General features: G+C 45.1%; 7 protein-coding genes across 7 annotated transcripts; 5 read left to right on the forward strand and 2 right to left on the reverse strand.

Moving 5' to 3' along the window:
* Positions 1-687: 687 nt before the first annotated feature.
* FOMMEDRAFT_167790 (UDP-3-O-glucosamine N-acyltransferase) lies at positions 688-2511 on the reverse strand. Its single transcript, XM_007266217.1, has 3 exons — positions 2365-2511; positions 2190-2308; positions 688-2122 (listed from the first exon to the last, which is right to left on the reverse strand). Exons 1-3 carry the CDS (start codon positions 2439-2441, stop codon positions 762-764), a joined length of 1557 nt encoding a protein of 518 aa, XP_007266279.1. The 5' UTR covers positions 2442-2511; the 3' UTR covers positions 688-761.
* A 189-nt stretch (positions 2512-2700) lies between these two features.
* FOMMEDRAFT_107495 (peptidase C15, pyroglutamyl peptidase I-like protein) lies at positions 2701-3840 on the reverse strand (the record flags this gene model as incomplete). The annotated part of the gene is made up of 3 exons (XM_007266218.1): positions 2701-3012; positions 3071-3694; positions 3766-3840. The coding sequence occupies 3 exons, from the start codon at positions 3838-3840 to the stop codon at positions 2791-2793; spliced, it is 921 nt and encodes a 306-aa protein (XP_007266280.1). The 3' UTR covers positions 2701-2790.
* An 815-nt stretch (positions 3841-4655) lies between these two features.
* On the forward strand, positions 4656-8167 carry FOMMEDRAFT_19884 (uncharacterized protein). The gene is made up of 24 exons (XM_007266219.1): positions 4656-4858; positions 4915-4982; positions 5046-5098; positions 5150-5172; positions 5226-5258; positions 5318-5334; positions 5401-5531; positions 5585-5608; positions 5674-5850; positions 5907-5992; positions 6049-6065; positions 6118-6168; positions 6234-6309; positions 6371-6479; positions 6529-6550; positions 6606-6619; positions 6670-6718; positions 6768-6813; positions 6869-6929; positions 6982-7030; positions 7095-7105; positions 7154-7530; positions 7600-7964; positions 8030-8167. The coding sequence occupies exons 1-24, from the start codon at positions 4783-4785 to the stop codon at positions 8078-8080; spliced, it is 1986 nt and encodes a 661-aa protein (XP_007266281.1). The 5' UTR covers positions 4656-4782; the 3' UTR covers positions 8081-8167.
* A 544-nt stretch (positions 8168-8711) lies between these two features.
* FOMMEDRAFT_140530 (glycoside hydrolase family 78 protein) lies at positions 8712-11228 on the forward strand (the record flags this gene model as incomplete). Its single annotated transcript, XM_007266220.1, has 10 exons — positions 8712-8951; positions 9017-9476; positions 9537-9603; positions 9665-9678; positions 9739-9998; positions 10060-10188; positions 10246-10563; positions 10636-10772; positions 10835-11124; positions 11146-11228. 10 exons carry the CDS (start codon positions 8712-8714, stop codon positions 11226-11228), a joined length of 1998 nt encoding a protein of 665 aa, XP_007266282.1.
* Positions 11229-12143: 915 nt separating this feature from the next.
* FOMMEDRAFT_28315 (uncharacterized protein) lies at positions 12144-12897 on the forward strand (the record flags this gene model as incomplete). Its single annotated transcript, XM_007266221.1, has 3 exons — positions 12144-12348; positions 12414-12479; positions 12557-12897. 3 exons carry the CDS (start codon positions 12144-12146, stop codon positions 12895-12897), a joined length of 612 nt encoding a protein of 203 aa, XP_007266283.1.
* Positions 12898-13759: 862 nt separating this feature from the next.
* Positions 13760-15907, forward strand: FOMMEDRAFT_107506 (acid protease; the record flags this gene model as incomplete). Its single annotated transcript, XM_007266222.1, has 5 exons — positions 13760-14203; positions 14279-14511; positions 14579-15064; positions 15227-15420; positions 15524-15907. Exons 1-5 carry the CDS (start codon positions 13890-13892, stop codon positions 15905-15907), a joined length of 1611 nt encoding a protein of 536 aa, XP_007266284.1. The 5' UTR covers positions 13760-13889.
* A 1532-nt stretch (positions 15908-17439) lies between these two features.
* FOMMEDRAFT_140532 (FAD/NAD-binding domain-containing protein) lies at positions 17440-20429 on the forward strand (the record flags this gene model as incomplete). The annotated part of the gene is made up of 8 exons (XM_007266223.1): positions 17440-17458; positions 18567-18803; positions 18894-19305; positions 19365-19386; positions 19441-19559; positions 19620-19749; positions 19827-20234; positions 20382-20429. 8 exons carry the CDS (start codon positions 17440-17442, stop codon positions 20427-20429), a joined length of 1395 nt encoding a protein of 464 aa, XP_007266285.1.
* Between the last annotated feature and the right edge of the window lie 46 nt (positions 20430-20475).

Consider the following 20475-nt stretch of genomic DNA (forward strand, 5'->3'; position numbering starts at 1 on the left):
CTTATAACCATTATAAGTGGATATTATACTTTCTCAAATAAATAAGTATGTCTTAGTCTTGTAATCTTAGAAAGTGTTATAATCACTTGTATAACTTGACAATTTATACAATTATAATGGAAATTGCCAAGTTTTACAAGTGTTCTTACTTACTTATCTAACATTGTACTTTCTTTACTTAACCCCCCAGGAAGATTATAAGTACTTGGACAAATTTTATAAAATATATAAAATATATGAGATTACAAGCAAGTACAATATTTAAGACTTTTTTGTGATGAGATCAAGCTGATTGAGCTGCAAGATTTACTGAAGAACACACAGCATCATGTATAAGTAATTTTACTTGTTGCAAAGGATAACAACTTTTGCATACCTTTATAACAAAAACAAACCTTTTGAGTCTTATAATACATACAACTCCTTTTACTTATTATAAAGAACCACAAGTTTTTCTTAGATTTACAATACTGAAAAACCTTTGAACATTAATAAAACTTCCTAACCTTATAATGCCTTGTGCTATTTTCTCAAAACCGAGATCAATTCTAGTTACTTTTACCTTTTCCTTACTTTTCACAAATTATAATGTAATTCAAGAGTTTGGACTTTTTCCTAATGTGACAGCCGTAGGAATTCTGCGTCGCAGAACAAAATGCAACCAATCAGGAGGTGATATCCTCATGTGCAATGTCATAAATTTCTACAGTTACAAAACTACACTTTCTATCATGTCTCTTCACGTAGCATCAAATTCGTCTTCAGTTGTCACTATCTTCAGATGACTTTTCTTCAGCATCTTCATCTTCATCTTCCTCATCTTCTTCATCCGCACCTGCCGTCCAATCCGACACATCCAGCTTCTCATGCTTATACACCCCACCTTCCTCAACCTCGAACCCAGCCTGCGTAACACACTTCACCACCTCCGCTTTCACTCCAACCCTCGTATTCTTCCCTAAAATACACCCATCCAACTTCGCCCCATCCTCAACCACACAATACTCCATCAACACACACCCCGTCAGTCTAACATTCTTACCAATCGTACAATGACTTCCAATAGCAGAGTGTTTGATCGTACTCCGCTCTCCAACGCGTGTAGAAGAACCGATGAGGCTATCAGGAGTGATGTTCGCTTTCGCGTCTATTAGTGCGCGGAGGGCAGGGTCGTGTGTTGGTGGTGCTGTCCTTCCTAACGCTGCTCGATTTAATTCCAGATATGCTTGTAAGTTATTCGCACGTGCTGCATATCCTTTCGAGAAAGGATGTATAACGAGTCCGATACGTAGACTTGGTGGAGGACTTTCACTGTTTTCTTCGTCCCCTGCTGGAGAAGAGTCTGCACTGTCGAGAGAGGAAGGTGCTCGTAGTTTTTGTAAAGACGGAGGGTACGAAGTGGAATGTTGCAGTGCGAGTGCCTGTGTAGGTGTATTATTCGTAATGGGGCTCAATACCTTCGAGTATTTCGTTCGTTTCGTGCGATGGGTATGAACTTTACACAACCAAGGTAGGAACTCCTCTCTAAACGAGTCAATATGTCTTTTTTCATGCATCTGCAACGCGTCGAGTACGGCATGTCGACAGACATATACATGTGCGTCGACAAGGCGCGTTGAGAGCGTCGTTCGCGGGTAAGAACAAAGTGTGCACATCCGGATTGCGAGTTCGTCGCCATCCCTATCTTGATCATCGAGTGTATCGACGTGTAAAAGCGTACCGCTGTTAGCATCGTACACCACAGGCCAAGGTGGGGTAGGAGCACCCCACGTCTCTTCCACAGCAGCCGCCTTCCCCTTCTCTCCCTCCACCGGACGTTGCTCAAAGAACAAAGCAGTAGCAAGCGCACCGTCCGTATCCACTTCCACTCTAAACTTATCCAACACACTTTCAAGACGTAACGACGGTGGCGGGATAAAATCACACGGAAGTAGAACGAAATCATTGGAGATGCGGGTGGCGAAGTGTGCGAGGATGCTTGCGGTACCTGCGGGTATGTCTTGCGACTGGTCGTATGTTTGGATTTCTACGCTTAGGTTTGAGAGAGATGAGGAGGATGGATCGGAGTTGATATGGTGCGAGATGGCATCACGGTGTGAGGTCGGGCATATAAGCAAGACATCTATACAGAATCACAAGCACAAGAAGTCAGTATACATAACTTGTCTAACAGTCGATGCACGACTCACCCTTCAACCCAGCCTCCTCAACCCAATTCAAAACATACGAAATCATAGGCTTGTTCCCAATAGGAAGTAACGCCTTTGGACATGGCTGGTCACCATAATTACTAGTCAACGGCTGTAATCTGTTCGTCGCATCAAATGAAACTTCGATTGTGAAGGTCAAGCATGGAGCACTTACTCGTTACCGAAGCCTGCTAAAATGACTGCGAGGAATTCGCGAGGGTATCGGACGGAGGACGTGTCCGTAAAGTTCATTGCGGTTATTCTGCCTGGTTCCTTGGCTCTTGAAAATTTGCCTCTATAAATGGGTGAAGAGGTACTCAAAGAGACTGTCTAAATGTAAATATACTCGAAAGGAGAGAGTGCGACGTCTTGACGTTGAGCAGAATAAATGCAGTTGAGTCACAACTGTAATTTTCAGCTTTCCCACGATTACATTACAGAGAATAAATTGCCGAATCCTGAAAATATTACACAACTGCTAGGTAACTCAAGAGTACATCATAATTTCGTTGTGCATGACTTTAATAAAATTGTTATGTTTACATTTTGCACCTCCATTCCATTTCGATGTCCACCATAAATCTTATAAACTTATACACAATTATGACGACCGTCCGCATACAGACATGGTGATACACTTCAGCGCTTCCGTCACGTACTCGGAGTTCAACGGCTTGTCGACCGGTGGGCAATGCACGAAGAGCACCTTCGTTGCCTTGCCTGAGGACGATTGCGCTTCTCGTGTGCGTTGAGCCTCAGCCAGAGAACAGTAATAAATAAAGTCGCATAGATAACGACCAGCATTCGTGCTCGCCTCGATCTGCTATACTCAGCGTTCTGTAATCAGCATTGAAGAGGTATAGCATGAAAGTAGTACTCACATCCACGCCTAAATGTTTTAAGTCTTCGACTAATTTGTCAACATCAACGTCTGTCTTCAACTCTTCATCAAACGGTTCATATCCCTCGGCAAACCCCCTCAAACTCGAGCTCTTCTTCTCAGCAGCGACTCGTGCACGTTCAAACACCTCAGCAGCGTCCTCCGTCCCACCCGCCCTCTTCGCTTCATCCCGTTCCTCAGCATCGCCCCCGTTAAGCACTTGGACCTCAGGTGCAAATTTGCTATCAACGTCCGGCATGTCGTACCCATATTTATGCCCTAGCTTCTCGATACGAAGATTTCCCGTTCGTCCCGCGCCGACGTGTATGATAAGGTCATATCCATCGGGAGGTGGGTCCGTAGATAAAGGCTTATCAATATCATCGCCCGGTGGAATAGGCAAGTTCGGCGGACGAGCGTGTAGATTCGGAACCGTTGAGAGGACAGCGGAGTAGGTCACGGGGACCATGAGAGTCGTAACATGGATCGGACGTGAATCTTCATCAGAGTAGACTTGTTGGTGCTCGAGAGTGACGGGTTGTGCGAGGCTTGAGGGTTCGAGTAGGACATTGTTGAGTTCGCGGACGGCTAGCCATGAAGGGTTTTCTTTGTAATTAGCAAAGGGCTAGGATAAAAGGAATAGGAGTGCATATAAGGTTATCGAGATGCACAGATTGGGAGGTGATATATGCTCACCCCAAAGCCTGTTATGAGAACACGGAGAGCATGTTTATGAACACCATCGGATACAACCAGTGGTATGTGAGGCATCAAATGAGCAAAGATAATATATTGTTATGCTAAGCTGGCTGAAGTTAGGAGACAACCAGACAAGCATGAGAAACTCACGAAATGACATTACATTCAAGTACTTATCCTGCTCACAATTTTCATGTCACATGCACAGATTTGCATGTCAAATTTTTCATCTCACACCAACAAAATCTTTTGCACCAGTGAAAGGTTGTCATTTGTTCAATATACAACACTAGTTTACATAGAAATACAAAGAAAAGGGATCCATCAGACAAACGCCACACTCGCTGGCAAGCCCACCGCGCACCTCCGAAGAGGCAAATCGCAAGCAGGAAAAACAAGCCAAACGTCCTCGAGCCAACTGCAAAAAAATTGCAAGTTAGCATAGTTCTCGGTATGACGAGGCGGCGCGGATGTCATCGACTGGATATGAAGGATGTGGCATGTGTAAACATGCGAGACTCGAGTTAGTCACTATAAAATAGATCCTAGCTGAGTATGTTCTAAGGGAACCAAGATACGAGAGCGTGAGGTTTATATAGCCTCAGTGGGTGGCCCGTGCGCTGTGCACGCAGGCTGCCTAATGGAGATGCATCACGTGCATCGCTTAATGCCGACGATCCCGTCTGTGCACATCTTCATCTCCTGTGGGGAAAAATAGTGAATGAACGCATGCAGATACGAGAAAGAATCTCGGAAATGTGCAGAATAAAGCTGGCTTCTTCTGTGCTTCGCTCCATGTGCTCTGCTCTCTCGCATGTGCACCTCCTCCCGACCCATTCATCTCGGCTCCGCTCTTCTCCTGTCCTGCGTTGATCAGGTGCATCACACTACCTCAATCACTTTATGTTCTCGATATGTCCATCTGATGCTACGGCCCGCCCGATTGATGTGGTAGACATTATAAATGCATTAGGTCTAGCTAGAGGAATCTACAAGTCTTTTCCGCAGACGACAATGTTTGTCTTTCAGTCTCTTGCCTTAGTGTGTTCACTCCTGGGAGCCTCGACTGTTGTGACCGCGCAAACCGGACGTGGGTTGCCTGTAGATCTGCATCGAATACGTCATTGGCTGATGGCATTGCTTTAGTCGCTGCGAAGAAGTTCCTCAATCTACCGTTAGGCGCTGTTAAGCCGACAGGATGGCTTCACAATCAGGTAGGCGCACTAATCTTCGTGATTTCTTCATTACCATTGCTCATGTATCTATGTATTCTCAAGCTTAACGTGCAAATGACTGGTCTCTGGGGACACGAACATGAGTTTTACCATTAGTGTGTATTATGCCGTTAAGACCCGTCGTCAGCTCTAACTAGTGTATGTAGTGTTTCGCAGACCGATTGGTTAGGTATGTGACTTCTTGCGAGATTGTTTCCAATAATCACACGGTTTACTTTTCAGGTGGAGACTCGTACTATTCTAACTTGGAAGAAGGCAAGTATTCCCTGGATTAAGGAGTTCCTCAGACCAGCTTATCTTATGATACTGCTTAGCTGGAAGCTACTGGTTTGTCAGTCATATGCTCGGTCCTTTTTTTAAATGTCGTTCTCACGTTTACCATTCTTTATTCTGCCAGAACGCGATGGTTCCTGCCGCCGTGCTCATCGACTCTGCTGAGGTCCAGAATCAAACACAGTACTTCTTGGACTTTGTTCTTGATAATCAGGACGACTCCGGGTGGCTTGGACCAGAAGTTTTCGATTCGAGGCAAGTACATTATCTGTCAGTAAACTCTCATGCTTATCGGGAAATATGTACAGCAAGCCAAGGTTCCTTTGGGGTCGGTAAGTTCATCGTATTTAGCATACGGTAGAGAACAGAGAAGCTAATTCATTTATTACCGCTGTAGCTATCCTTACCTCTTCGGCGCTATGCAAATGGTGGAGAATAACGCGACGCTTGCAGACAGAGTCGTTCCAGCATTGTACAAGTTCGTCACTCTCGCGAATACGATGCTCAAGAATGGGCAGGGTCTAGAGGACTGGACTAAGACGCGATGGGAAGACTTCGTCATGGCTCTTCAATGGTACGTCTCCTGCCATATCTTATCCAAATTCGAATTTTTTATTGAGGGCGAAATAGGTTGTATGACTTTTATCCGAGCGGGAATGAAGACATGTTGATTGAAACGATGCAACTGTTGAAGGCGAATGGTGACCCATGGGAAGGTACGTTCCTTCTCGATCGGCTATTTTGTTGTTCTCGTCTGACTTATACGAAATAGACGTGTTTAAGCAGGAGGTAATCACCACTCGCTAGTACTTTTCATCCTAGTCTAAAGGACATCCTCTAGTTCTTCCCACAAACGGCCGTCGAACACCTACAAAATCCTTTCCCCGTCCTCGTAAGATCTAACTCCCCACTTTCCTCTTTCTCTATCTTCTCTGATAGACTTTGAATTTTTATTAGACATGGCACGGCGTCAACATGGCAGAAGGCTTGAAAGCTCTTCCGTCAACGTATAGGTTCACGCATAATCAATCAGGCATGGTTATTTCAGGTAGTGCTACCTGTTTTCATTGATCTAACCTTCTATATTCCATAAGACCTTGATCGTGCAAGTGAAGGATGGGACTTGTTGTTCCAATACCACGGTCGTCCAAGTGGAATATTTGCTGCGGATGAATACCTCGCCGGTTTAGGAGCTATTCGGGGGTAAGTGCCTATCAAGATCGACAGCGATACTGTTAACTTTTTAGTCCAGGACCGAATTGTGCCTAGTTGTGGTGAGTATAGCCGTGAACTATTCAAGTGTTATTTGTAAATGACGCGGCACAATAGGAAACCATGTTTTCGTAAGTGCTCTACAATCCGTCAATCGTCCATGACTCATCTATACTTGTAGTGGTTCCTACCTTTATCAGGTCATTGGCGACTTGAAGTATGCAGATCGGGTAAGTACTGTCCTCTAGACTTTCTTGTTTCATAAATAACCCATAATAGGTCGAAAGGATTGCATATAATGCGCTTCCGGCGACATTGACAGGAGGTACGTTTGGTCTTACTCTATCGATATTTATTTCCAAGCCTTTTGTACTGTATAGACATGTGGTCCCGACAATATTTGCAAGAGCAGAACCAAATTGCAGCGCAAAATATGAATCCGTGAGTAATATCACAGGGGAACGTCGAATCTAGCTCATTTAGTCCGACTCAGGAATCCTTTCCCCAATGACGGGCCATATTCAAATGTTTTTGGCCTTGAGGTGTGTAGCGTTTGTACTACATCCGATGTCGGAATCATTGTTTATTCGCGTCTACTCATTGTAGCCCAATTATCCGTATGTCTGACTGTTCCCGTCTGAAGGTAGACCTGAATGTTCGCTTAGGTGCTGTACCGTGAATCACGGCCAAGGTTTCCCCAAGTTCATAGCAAACTCATTTGTGAAAACACCGGACAATGCCAGCCTTGTCCAGGTCTACTTCGGGCCGGTCAACGCTCGCACAGTTCTAGCAGGAGACAACTCAGTATCCGCAAGCGTAGATACAACTTATCCGTTCAGCGATATAGTCTCAGTATCAGTCTCCGCGGACAAAGCGTTTACCTATCTAGTTCGTATTCCGAGTTGGGTTTCGGGAGCGACGATTTCTTTGAATGGAGGTGACGCGAAAGGGATTGAGGCCGATAGCAGCGGACTTGCTTCCGTTGACCTCCCTGCTGGCAATTCGAAGTTTATGCTAAACCTTCCGTCGGAGATTACTATCGGTACGTTCTCTAAACAATATATTGATCTTTTCTGTCATATGGAAGTGGAAGTTGACTCGTGATCTTTAGAGAACCGACCAAACAACTCCATAGCGGTACATCGCGGTCCGCTCAACTATGCCTTCGATATCCCGCGGAACCAGACCATCATCGCACAGAATGCCGACGAGCCGCGTGCAATTGATGTTCAGATGGAGGCTACTGCTGCTTGGCAGTATGCTATTGATCCTAAGACTCTGAAGTTTAATGCGGGGACACCAGAGGGAGGAACGTTGCCTTCTCCGGTTTTCGATTCGGGGTTACCACCGTTTAGTATGAGTGTCACTGCGTGCCCGATTGAGTGGAGTGTTGCGGGTGATACGTTTGCGAGTGACCCGCCACAGAATGTTACTTGTACTGGAAATGCGACGACGATTACACTTTGGCCACTTGGGGTAAGATCTTTATTTATTGTCATTCAGTGTTTATTCTGGTGCTGATGATGTGTTTTATGTTATAGGCGACAAAGCTGAGGATAAGCGAGTTCCCGACCTTCGATTCTTCCAAGTAACTGCAGTGACAGGAATCAGTTGTGGAATGTACTGTGAATGCCAAGGGATTCTTGCTACCTGTATTATGTTTCTGCTTTGTTCTGGACGGTGCCGAAGTACAGTGTATTAACTTTTGCGTGTGTATTTTTTTTTGACTCGGTTCATCAAACTCGGATCGTCTTCTCGTGATCATTGTATCCGTATGAGCTTCTTCCCTTCCTGTGAGGAAAATCTATAGCCTCATGACCGGAAGTATATGACGACATTGTCGGATTGTACCGCCTGTTTCCCATCTCGTCCAAGTTGCGCATGTGTGAATAATGGCACGTGGTGTTTCTGCATCTTTCTAGCCCGAATATTCATCTTTTCCGCCCGCTGATCGCACTTCTATAACCGCCACAACGTTACTTATGGCAAGTTTCTTTCTGCGGAACCGATGGTATGTCTGCTTCTTCCAATCTTCCAAGTTCATATGATCACTCTTATGTCTTCTATAACCAAAGTACTGAAAACAGGATATAAAAACGGGCCGCATCACCTAGAACACGAAGACACTACTCTGTCTCGTGATTAAACAATCCTGTCTTATACGAAACTCATATAAAATATGCTTCCCATTAGTACTTGGAATTTGAGCGCTCCATCATAATAATGTTGCTCACCAAAAAGTACTGGGTCTTTCTTCCTTTCCACGCGTGTCTGGCCTTGGCGTCTGCTCCGAGCGGTCCATGGGACGCTTTCAACTTTGCTCCAGAGAGTCGCTTGGTTCGTCCTACGGCGATCTTCAAGACGGAAGGCACAATCCAAAATTCCTCGGCACTTCTCACGGAGGCGGATGGAGCTATGATTTCTGGGAATAATTCGTGGGTTACGCTGGATTTTGGGAAGGAGGTGCGGTAGCAATCAAGTTTTGTTTGAATGTAGTTTAGAAGTACTAACATTAACTTAACATGTAGATCGGAGGATTGATCTCATTGAACGTCGACTCTCACACATCCGAAAATAGTTCATTATCACTTTCGTTCACGGAATCACCACTATTTATCAGTCCGACGACTTCTGATGACTCTGTTCGGTCTGTTGCGAGTGAGAATTATGATGGTGTCTTACCACTCCCCGCGCCTCTCCCTTCAGGCCATTGGACAATTCCAAAAGAACGTCTCCGAGGAGGCTTCCGGTTCCTTACGATCGTCTCGAACGATGCTTCGGACGTGACGATCAGCAACGTCTCTTGTGCAATAACGTTTGCTCCTCACGTTGAGAATCTTCGAGACTATGCAGGATACTTTTACGCCAAGGACCCGGTTTTTCATGACGAAGACTTTTTGACGAAAGTTTGGTATGCGGGAGCGTATACTGTTCAAACTAACGTGCTTGCTGCGGATGAAGGTAGACAACCTGATGTACCTTCTCCTGGTTAGTGCCGCTGTTCATCCAGATATAAACAACTACATTTTAGCTGTCAATTGAATATAGGTTGGGCAAATAATGCGACTATTGGTATCGCTAGCCCAGTTTTTGTTGATGGAGCGAAGCGCGACAGGTATCGTCGTATTCTAATCTTTTAACTTTTCACCCAATATTCATACTATCTCTTTCTAAAGAGACATTTGGCCCGGTAAATACTACATACCATTTACTTATTACAAGGATCCTTTCACTAATTCCATGTGTAAAGGCGATATGGGTATCGCAGTCCCTGCTTCATTCGTCTCGACTGGCGACCTCCTGCCAACCAAAAACTCACTCGCAACGCTTTACGCGTACCAAGATCCAGCAACAGGAGGTCTACCGTACTGCGGACCTCCACTATGCGCAGTCGGAGGAGACGTGAACGTCGCGAGTGATACGTACCACGCTTGGGCACTCATTGGCATGTATAATTATTTCTTGTATACCGAGGATTTGCCATTCTTGCAGAACTTATGGACGAACTACGTAAGCCCCTGGAATCGTTTATGCACGTCCGAGCACTTGCTTATAAGAGAGATTTCATTAGACAAAAGGCGTTCAGTTCCTTGAGAATAAAGTTCAACCTTCAGGCTTGATCAACATTTCTGATACAGCAGATTGGTCGTTGGTTACGCGAGGAGGGGAAGATTCAGAAGGAAATGCATTGTATTACAAGGTCTATCTAATTTATAGCTAATCTGAATCTGTCATCTCAATGTGTGCAACTCTACAGGTCTTGACGAATAGCGCACAACTAGCTACCTATCTCAACGAAACAGAACTTGCGTCAGGATGGTCAGCCAACGCTTCAGCTCTCAAGGGAACATTCAACGACGCGTTCTGGTCAGATGAATTGGGGATGTACACGGATAACGCAACTACGAACTTCGTCCCGCAAGATGGCAATTCCTTGGCTGTTTTGTTCAACCTCACCAATACGCCTGAGCAAGCTGACTCGATTAGTCGAGGACTTACGATAAACTGGAATGATATCGGAGCTGTTTCTCCTGAGTCACCGGATACTATTTCTCCTTTTATCGGTGGCTTTGAGGTAGGATAAATCATTCTTAAAGAAAAGACTAGACCCGTAGTAACATTGCGCTAATGTTGGTGTATCATTTAGTTGCAGGCACATTTCATCTCTGGAAATGGTGAACGAGCACTAGACTTGCTTCGTCGTGAGTGGGGCTATATGCTTTACACCAACATCAGTGTACAATCGACATTACTGGAAGGATACACGACGAATGGATCCCTTGGGTATGCATCTAGCCACACTACCACAAATCAACTAGGGAATTCCACTTATCATCGTTAAATAGTTATCGTGCAGCCCTCGGGTACAATTACGACTACTCGTATACTTCACACGCTCACGGATGGAGCACAGGTCCTACCTCTGCACTTACATTCTTCGTCCTCGGCTTGCAAGTTACAGAACCACAGGGTTCGTCATGGACTCTCGTGCCCCACTTTAGTGGCCTGTCTGCTGCACAGGGAGGATTCGCAACTGCACTCGGGTGGTTTGGCGCATCATGGGAGATAAATGGACAGAAGATCACAATCAGTGTCTCGACGCCTTCGGGAACTAAGGGCATCATAAATATTCCTGGTGATATATCAAACGTGCAAGTCGATGGGAAGACTGCAGATGTTAGCGCTTCAAGCGTTATTGTGGACGGAGGGAATCATACGGTTATTGCAAGCATGAACTGAATGGTGGTTATGGACTTTTTGCAATATTGTGTTTTGATACTATAAACATTTGGACAGTATAAATTCATGTGACATTTTGAAAAGATAAGATGCTATTGCATCCTTAGGAGTAGTTGTTATTCTCACCAAACTTCATGAATGACCTAAAATCTTAAATGTTCATTATGTTTTGATCCTGCATGTTGAAGCTTACATTGGGCGGTGGAAAACTGGACCATGAAAATCGCTTATAATCATTAATTTTGCACACAAATGCAAATTTACAAGTGGCCAGACAAACTGTAGATAAAAGTGTCTATGTATACTGAACTATAAAAGTTAAAATTATTCTCATTCATTCCTATCTAGCAAATAGTGTAGCATTACAGCTAAGACATAGTCATTCTTATTCAGGCTATACTTATAATTTAAAGTAAGTAAACGAAACAGGACAGGTTATTACCCTTCTATCTACAAAACACTGGTAAGAAAGGCATAGTAATCTTCTTTGTATAATGCAACTGAAGTGGCGAATGGCTTGATGGCTACTACTATTCTTGGAGAGATTAATTGCAATCTTAATGATATAATCAGTCTCAATATGGATGTCTGTATCTCAACTACTTTGCATCCCAAGTGCTCCCCACCTTCTCCGTCTTCCAAAAGCACACTAATCGATTGGAGAGGATGAAAGTATACACTGACTAGACATACCAGTACTAACATAAGCCGACAGGACGTCAATGACTTCTTTGAAGATGTTATCAGAGGAGCCGTTACTTTGTAATGCTTGTGGAGCTGGGACCGCTCATCAGGTGTATTGAATATTGCAGTATAATTTTGCATTTATAAAACCTCGGCGACTTATTGTTCGCACGGCAAGCACACATAAATTCGCAGATGTAACTTGAGGGGAGGATAGAACAAAGAAGAATCATGGAGACAGAGAGGAAAGTTAGTTTTGGACCTACTGTGAAAGTCAGTCATGGTAGAGGGTCCAGTGGCGCAAGTCAACCAGGCAATTCTTCTAAAGGAGATGGACCAAGTACTCTAGAGATGTCTACAGAACAGTTTCACAGCAGCTATAAAAAAACTGTCCAAGAGCCAGTCAAAGACAAACTGGCAGGCGGTCCACTTGATTGTAAGGTTCCTTAAAACACATCAAACTCGTTCCATAATTCACTATGAATTTACCTCAACACACAGATTTTATGCTATTGACAGGATCTTCTCAATTGAAATCAGTTGATAAAAATACTGCTCAGACTAAGCGTACGTAGTCTCTAGCAGAACCAAATAACCATTCTCATGAAACTCACAATGACTACGGAAAAAAAAACTATTCATAGGTATCATACGTTGTGTATTTGACGACAATTGCCCGAATGTCTCTCAAATCAAAGTCCAACCAAGCACATCTAGCAAAAGCCATAAAAGACGTCTGTACATGTTCCTGAACGTTTTAAATGCAATAATCGAGCATTACGAGAGTTGCCATACAACACCCAGCAATGAGGAGCAGGAGCGACTAGAAATAGTTCGTCAAAGGCGCACAGAAGTGGAACAGGAAATAGAACAGGAGAAGAAAGAACGTGAATGTGTTAAGGAGTCGCAGAGGCGCGAATCCGAATCGAAGAAACGCGATAGTGCATCAGCACAAGCTTGGGCGGATTCTGCTGGTTTATGGTGAACTTGCTTTGCATCTCAGAGAGTGTGCATTGTGTGTGGTGTCCTAGTTGTAATGAAATAGAACAAGTTTAGATTATAAAAAAAAGGATAATTAGATCAGATAGGAAAGATCATTTGTATATGGAATCTAGATGAATGCACATCGAGCTTAACAGAAATAGATAATAAAAAAAGTAAAGAATGTAGAGTAGACACAGTAGGATAGTCCATTCTATGAATACTGGACGCTGGTGAATTGGGTCAGAACGGACATGGGCCACAGAGAGTGTATGCTGTGCCAGTAGACAAGACTGGATTTGTACTGAGAGCCAGCCGGAGGGAGCGAGTGGTCGAAGTCCGAGACGAGATATCAAGCATGAGCTACAATACGGGACTTCGTGCTGTGCAAAGGATGGACATGCGTAAATGTGCTGCAAAACACGTTTTTGTGCTTCACTGAAAAAACGTTGATACGAACGTGCTTCTGTGGAGGAGAACCGTGCTAATTATGTGCACATTGCGGAGCAGAATCAGTCTATCACTGTGTCAGAGGTTCAAGTGTTGCGGCGCGAGTCCGCGACACGTGGGATGCACGTGATACTAAGCTCTTGAATAATGGCCTCTAGCAACGCCTTTCTGTGCCTTTGTATGGCGATTTGCCCCACTTTCCTGCGATATTTAAGACAAATTTGTTGAAGAATACATAGAACTGAAGCATGAATAAAATTGTCGCAAGAATAGGGCTTGAGAGGTGGCGTGGAGAAATTGTGCGGAATGGATGATTTGAAGTGCTGCGGCCTGTGAGAATGTTTCCCATGAAGCCCCTGGTTGCATCAGCTTGGTGTCACTCCTCTCTTAAGCGATCCTTCACGGCTTGACGTCGTTCCTCCTTCTCCTCCTCCCTCTCTTCTTAATTCCCCAGTCTCGTCTGGACGACTTCGGCGGCCTATACCATTAACTAGGTCGTTTACTAGGCAACCATAATCTCTGCCTCGCAGCCGCCTCTCCGTCAAAATGGTTCCGACGCTTTCAGCGGCCGCCGTAGCACTTACCGTACTTTCGTCTCTTTGTACTTCCACACTTGCAGCTCCATCGAGTGCCCAGGAGGCAGCAACACCTTTGCACATCCCACTCGTTAGACGAAAAATATCTCCCAGATCTTTGGATGACTATGCCTCTGTTGCAGATAATATTCGTCAGAAATATGGTCGTCCAACGCTTGGGGGCTCGTTACCTTCGAGGAGTAAGCGCCAGAATACTGCGAACGTACAAACTACCAACCAGCAGGCGGATTCGAGTTATTTTGCTCCGATTACCGTCGGTACTCCGTATGTTTCTCTATATTTCCTTTCGTTGTTACTTCCTCTCATCCTATCCCGATTCGTACCCTTCCGTCCCTATAGACCACAAACTTTCAATGTCATCCTCGACACCGGTTCCTCGGACTTATGGGTCGCGAACAACGATTGCTCCGCATGCCCACAAGACGTCACTCTCTTCAACCCTGGCTCGTCGTCCTCTCTATCCCAATCCCAACAGAGCATCCAAATTAGTTACGGATCAGGCGAGGTAGCAGGTCCAGTTGCTACGGACACCGTTAGCATGGGAGGGTTCACCATCACCGGCCAAACATTCAGTGAGCACTTCACTAATCAAACAGGGCACTGGTGGCTGATATAGCACTCGCCTCACCATCATCGTAGCGCTTGTCAATCAAATCACGTCAAATTTCTTGGTGTCACCCGTTTCCGGCCTAATGGGCTTGGCCTTCCAAACGATCGCGCAGTCTCGAGCGATGCCATTCTGGGAAGCCCTCGCCTCAGGAAACCACCTTACCACACCAGAAATGTCTTTCTGGCTAACACGCTTCGTCAACGACCCTCAAGCTCAAGCACTCGAGCCCGGGGGTGCCTTTACACTCGGCGGAACCAACTCAAGTTTATTTACCGGGGATATCGATTTCGTTAACATTCCTAGCGGTGTAACACCCAGTTTCTGGTTACTTCCGCTTCAGGCGGTTACGGTACAGGGGAATAATGTGGATATACCGACTGGTAATGGTGCTCTTGCTGCAATCGATACGGGGACGACGCTTGTTGCTGGACCGAGTGATGCTGTTGCGAATATCTACGCTCAAATACCGAATTCGAAGAACCAGACAGGCCAGTTACAGGGATTCTTCTCTTTCCGTGAGTTCACTTCGTCACTGTACCTTCATCCTTCATCCTTCATCCCTCAATCCTCAATCCAAATCGTGGTACCCCCTGTCCAATGTCCATCACACTGATTGATTGACTGATTGACTGATTGACTGATTGACTGACTGTGACTTTAATGATACACCCTACCAGCCTGCGACACGACAGTAACCGTATCTCTCAACTTCGGTTCACGAACATGGGCAATCAGCAACGCAGATTTCAACTTGGGTGCGATTGACAGAGCAGGCGACCAGTGTCTTGGTGGGATCTTCGACCTTGATGCTGGGTCGAATATTGATCCGAGTAGTAACGTGCCGAGTTGGGTTATTGGGGATACGTTCCTTGTAAGTCGTCGTCATTTTTTCTTCTTTTCTAGCTGTCTCGCCGTCTTGTAAGAGAATTGGGAAGAATGCTAAATAACTGATGTTTTTTTTTTAATTGATTCAGAAAAACGTATACTCCGTGTTCCGCTCAAGCCCACCCTCCGTTGGCTTTGCCCAGCTCTCAGACGCGGCAGGCGGCGCTCAAGGTATGTCTCTTCCCTTCTTCCCTTCTCTCTCTACGTCTTCATCTGGGTCAGGTTCGCTCACTTCTACATCTTCATCCTCTCGTCCGGCGCCAACTACTGCGTCTTTGTTTGGTGGTACTTCAGCACAACAACCTGCTGGGTCGGGATCAGCGCGTGTATCGAATACGGGTGTACCCTTACCTTCGGGATCGGGTACTTCGAGTGATGCTTTACGCAGCGTAACTTTACCTGTCAGCCTTAGCACCGGGATGGCTTTGTTGATCAGCAGTATTTTTATCACGGCTTTAACGGTCCTTTCGTAGAAGTAGTTGCTGCTGTTTGTTTGTTTTGTTGTGCGAGCTGGTTAGGGGTTTGAGAGGGGTTCGAGGGAAGTTTGGTCGATGTGTCACCTTGGTTGCTATCAGAAACGATTCCCATTTTTCTTTCTCTTTAATTAGTTTGTTATACGTATTCGTACGGACGGTCTCTCACTCATTGAATTACATTTTTCGTATATTTCGGATAGTTTGGATATACTTGCATTTACATATCTACGTGAAAACTAGTATTTCATTCGTAACCTTCCCAGAGAGATAGGCAGGTGATATAGGACTTATTATATAACAACTTTACATGCAGGAACATATTGCTTATATTATGAGAGTATGAGACGCGTGGTTTGGGTACTCCTGTGCTGAGGACATCATATAGATTGTGGTTGTAGAGACTGAAAGGATGTTAGTATTATTAACATTATTTGTATTAGTTGGTCTAGACCACAGAGTAAGTAGTAAACGAATTCAAAAGGTACACACCTATTAATATAAGTATAGTCTTGTCTACTTGATACTCTTCCAGAAGAAGTAAGCAAACGTGAGGACGAGTCTTTAGCTCCAGAGCTGTTAGTGGTGTTATCTGTGTTACAAGATTCTTCTTCTAAATCTGAATCCTTCTAAATCTGAATGTTGAAAGAGATGCTGAACAAGATGAAAGGTCTGCTTTGTCGAGAAGAATCTCGACTTGTGTGCTCAGTCTGTGAAACTTGTGTCGGATGCCTTCGCGTTGTGTTTCTGAGTCAGTATGTCAGAGTGTAGTGGTAGACATTGTAATGAAATGAAGCCAGAACAGAGAAGGATGAATAGAAAGTTTGGTGAAAGCAAGGAATCGTAAGTAGAAAATTACGAATTTTTTATATGAGAATGATTTTTTTGCGAATCGTCCACTAGGCTCATCGGATAGGTAGGACCTGGAGAGCAAGACGCAAAACCGAGCTGTTGTAGCGGGAGCTCTCTGCAAGTCACGGATGTACAGTAAGTATCCATGATCCATCTGGCATGTCCAGCATCAATAATGGGGCACCCGGCATTTAATAGATAAATGAATAATCTTAGTGGAATGGAATAACCCATCCTACCGTACATCCCGAGTCTGGATAATCCTTACTTGCGTTATATCCGAGACCTATTAATATTGTTCTGTATAAATAAATAACCGAGGAGAAATCGAGAAGATGCGCAAAGCACGGAGGACGTGTCTCACCTCGGCTTCCTAGCCTGCATCATCTAGATAGATAGGTTTGCCGAATGTCCTGTTAAAGTGTATTGCTTAATTAGTGTAGGCTAAATAATTATACCAGACATGATAGTAATGACCCTCTAAATTGACAATGACATTTGAGTGATCGGTGGAGGAGACCTGACTGGTTGAAGGTCTAGCGCCTCTTCGTTTGTATGGTTTAAGCGTTGTGTCTTCAATTGGGGAGAAAGAATGGTTCATCCGGACAGGGATATTTCATTTACATACCTAGGCCTAGGTACTGCACTGGTATGGTTCAGTGACTTTGCGAATATCCATGATGGTTGCGTCGACTAACGGTTTATACGAGCTACTGCGCTTGCAGAATGAACTTATCGGAGCAAAGAGTGCCAGTACAGTGTCTGGCACTGTCAAAGAGAACAATCGCATGCACGAGTAATAAAGCAAGTAAAACAAAGCCATATTTTTTGTGAATGTTATCACAGAAGTGAGGTACAGATAACGAAGCATATCAGACACCTAATCTCACTTTCGCAGATTGCATCCGAGGTAGACGGGAAGATCACGTGCAGAGTTATGACGGGATGAAGGTTCATCCCAATTACATTGAGTAGGAGTAATGGATCATCCACTACAACTCTCTGACGACGTGCACAACAGTACATCCATGTCCTCTTGCCTTTTCCTGATTGTATTGGATGCCAACAAGTGTGCGTGTGAGAGTCTCCAGCAGGTTTCCAGTAAACTGAGTAAACATCTCGGCACCGTCTATTCGTTAGATAGGAAATGCAGTAATACACCTACCCACTGGGCCACTGAGACTCTCTGCTACTAAGCTCCTTTAACTCCAGAGCCGATCACATCGTACTGTTTAGCCGTTTGTGACCGCTCGACGCTCTCCAGGTTCATCTCGCACTAACTATTTAGCAGACAGCAGGGCCTCATTCCTGTGCCGTTATGCTCATCCCATGGTCCGATTCCCAGCCCCGCATTCCCTATATAATTAGCCTCGTCATGAGAACGAAGGACGGACCAACCCCCGTGCTCTTACTCTCAGACAGCTTAGTTCCGTTGTACAACACGACGACGTCCAGCGCTCTTCGTCTTGTCGCTGGGCTTTTCAACTTGCACTGATAATACACGCTCAAAGTCTCTAACATAACCATGGTACGTTTTCTCAGCTCAGCAGAAGTATACGTCATCAAAAGAACTTGATTGGACCCTCCTTGTATTCATTCAGAGCCAAGCACAGACTGTAGACGTTTCTGATCATTATGCAGAGGCCGATTCAGGGGCCAGAGCCGTGGGCGTCAGTAAAGTAAGCAGACAGTCCAGTCTGGACACTGTGTCATATCATATCACATGATATTTCACTGCAATTTCATCACAATTATTGACGTGTTTCTCTCCATTCTCAGAACCTGAGACTATTTGGCGGACGTAAAGCGCCTTTAACGCTCGATATCATTATTATTGGTTGCGGATTAGGCGGTTTAGCTGCTGCGCACGCGCTCGGACAAGCCGGACACCGAGTCACAATTGTCGAATCTGCACCTGCTATAGGTGAAGTTGGTGCCGGCATTCAGGTAACGCCGAATGTCAGTAGGCTGCTTATACGGTGGGGAGTGGGCGGCCAATTAAAGAAGGTAGCTGTGAAACCACAAGCTATTGCATTTCGAAGATGTGAGTGAAGCATATTTGTATTTATTAATATTATCGAAGAACTTCTCTAGTGACACGCTGAATTTCTCTTTTTCTTTTCTTTTCTGTTAGATAACACTGGTGAACTAGTCGGATGGACGAAATGGGGTGAAGTAATGGATAATGACCACGGCTCGCCTTACTATCATATTCATCGCGCGGATTTCCATCGACTACTTTATGACCTTGCTGAACCATTCGCCACAATTCGGCTAAACAGCACGGTCGCCGCGGTTAATCCCTCCGCACCACGCCCTTCCGTAACTCTCACGACCGGAGAAACGATTTCCGCAGACCTTATTGTCGGTGCTGACGGCGTGAAGAGCATGGTGCGCGAAATCGTACTCGGGGAGCCGACCGCGGCGACTGCAACGGGCGATGCGGCGTATCGCGCGATCATACCTACAGAGAAGATGCTCGCAGATCCGGAATTGAGACCGTTTGTGGAGAATCCGGAAATGACGGCGTGGATGGGCCCTGGAAGGTGTGCTTTGTTTCTAGCCGACTAAAGAAGTCATGCGTTATTGACGGGTTTTAATTTAGACATATCATGGCTTATTGCATTGTGAATGACTTTTTATTAGATTTACGAGCTATAAACTCATCCTTAGAAATAAAGCGCGCCAAACGCGAGTATAATCTCGTATTGATCCATCCCGACGACGGCTCCGTTGAGTCGTGGACTGCAGAAGGCAGCGCCGAAAAGATGCGTGCGGACTTTGCGGGGTGGGAACCAAGGTCGGGCATTTTCTTATTCAGGAATATGATACCAAGCTAATAGGTGTATGTTCCTGTTAGGGTTGAGAAATTATTATCAATGGTACCTTCCACGTTGAAGTGGAAGTTAATGGATCGTCAACCGATCCCGACATGGATCCATCGTGAAGGTCGTGTAGTCCTTCTAGGCGACTCGTGCCATCCCATGCTCGTAAGTCCTCTAACAATTTCTCAAAAACTCTCACTACGTAGATCATTCCTATTTCCTAACGATTTCTTTTCGGAAAGCCATACCGTGCTCAAGGAGCAGCAATGGCAATAGAAGACGCCGTCGTACTAGGTAACATCCTCTCCCGTCTTACCCACCAATCCGAACTTCTACCCATGTTACGCGGTTACGAAGTCCTCCGGCACACACGAACAGCCTTAACACAAGCTTCCTCTCGACTTAACCAACATATCTTCCACCTTCCCGACGGATCCGCACAAGAAGAACGAGATGCGAGTATGCGAGCCGCTATGGCAGCCGAGTGCTCTAAGTGGGGGATCACATCGCGTGAGGGATATAATGATAAAATGATGCAGTCTCCGATGGGAGAATTCAATGGAGAAGGGAATAGTAACCAGTGGGCTGACCCGCGGAAGAACTCAGAACAGTTTGGGTACGATGCGGATGCTGAGGCTGAACGTTGGTGGGTTGAGAAGGGGGAGAGGATTTGTAGTCATGTTAGAGAGCAGGCAGAGGTGGATACACGGGTTGGGGAGTCTGGGAGTTTCTTTGCGAGGTTATAAACGCGAATTGTGTATCTTCCTTGTCATGCGGATTTTCTTGATTGCTCTAAGGACAATGCCTACCCAGTCTCGGCGTTTCATTCCGTTTTTGCCAAGTAAGTAGAAAAGTAAAATAAAAATTTATTTATTAGGGAATACAAATCCT

Source organism: Fomitiporia mediterranea (genome assembly GCF_000271605.1).
Source record: "Fomitiporia mediterranea MF3/22 unplaced genomic scaffold FOMMEscaffold_6, whole genome shotgun sequence".
In the NCBI taxonomy this organism is placed as follows: Eukaryota; Fungi; Basidiomycota; class Agaricomycetes; order Hymenochaetales; family Hymenochaetaceae; genus Fomitiporia; species Fomitiporia mediterranea.

Excerpts from the sequence above, each read along its gene's own strand:
- FOMMEDRAFT_167790 (XM_007266217.1), bottom strand. The coding sequence starts at position 2,441 with ATGAACTTTACGGACACGTCCTCCGTCCGATACCCTCGCGAATTCCTC. Across the intron at positions 2,309-2,364 it reads TTAGCAGGCTTCGGTAACGA|ATTACAGCCGTTGACTAGTA; the intron begins GTAAGTGCTCCA and ends TGCGACGAACAG. Across the intron at positions 2,123-2,189 it reads TGAGGAGGCTGGGTTGAAGG|ATGTCTTGCTTATATGCCCG; the intron begins GTGAGTCGTGCA and ends GATTCTGTATAG.
- FOMMEDRAFT_19884 (XM_007266219.1), top strand. The coding sequence starts at position 4,783 with ATGTTTGTCTTTCAGTCTCTTGCCTTAGTGTGTTCACTCCTGGGAGCC. Across the intron at positions 4,983-5,045 it reads CAGGATGGCTTCACAATCAG|CTTAACGTGCAAATGACTGG; the intron begins GTAGGCGCACTA and ends TGTATTCTCAAG. Across the intron at positions 6,814-6,868 it reads TCCGGCGACATTGACAGGAG|ACATGTGGTCCCGACAATAT; the intron begins GTACGTTTGGTC and ends TGTACTGTATAG.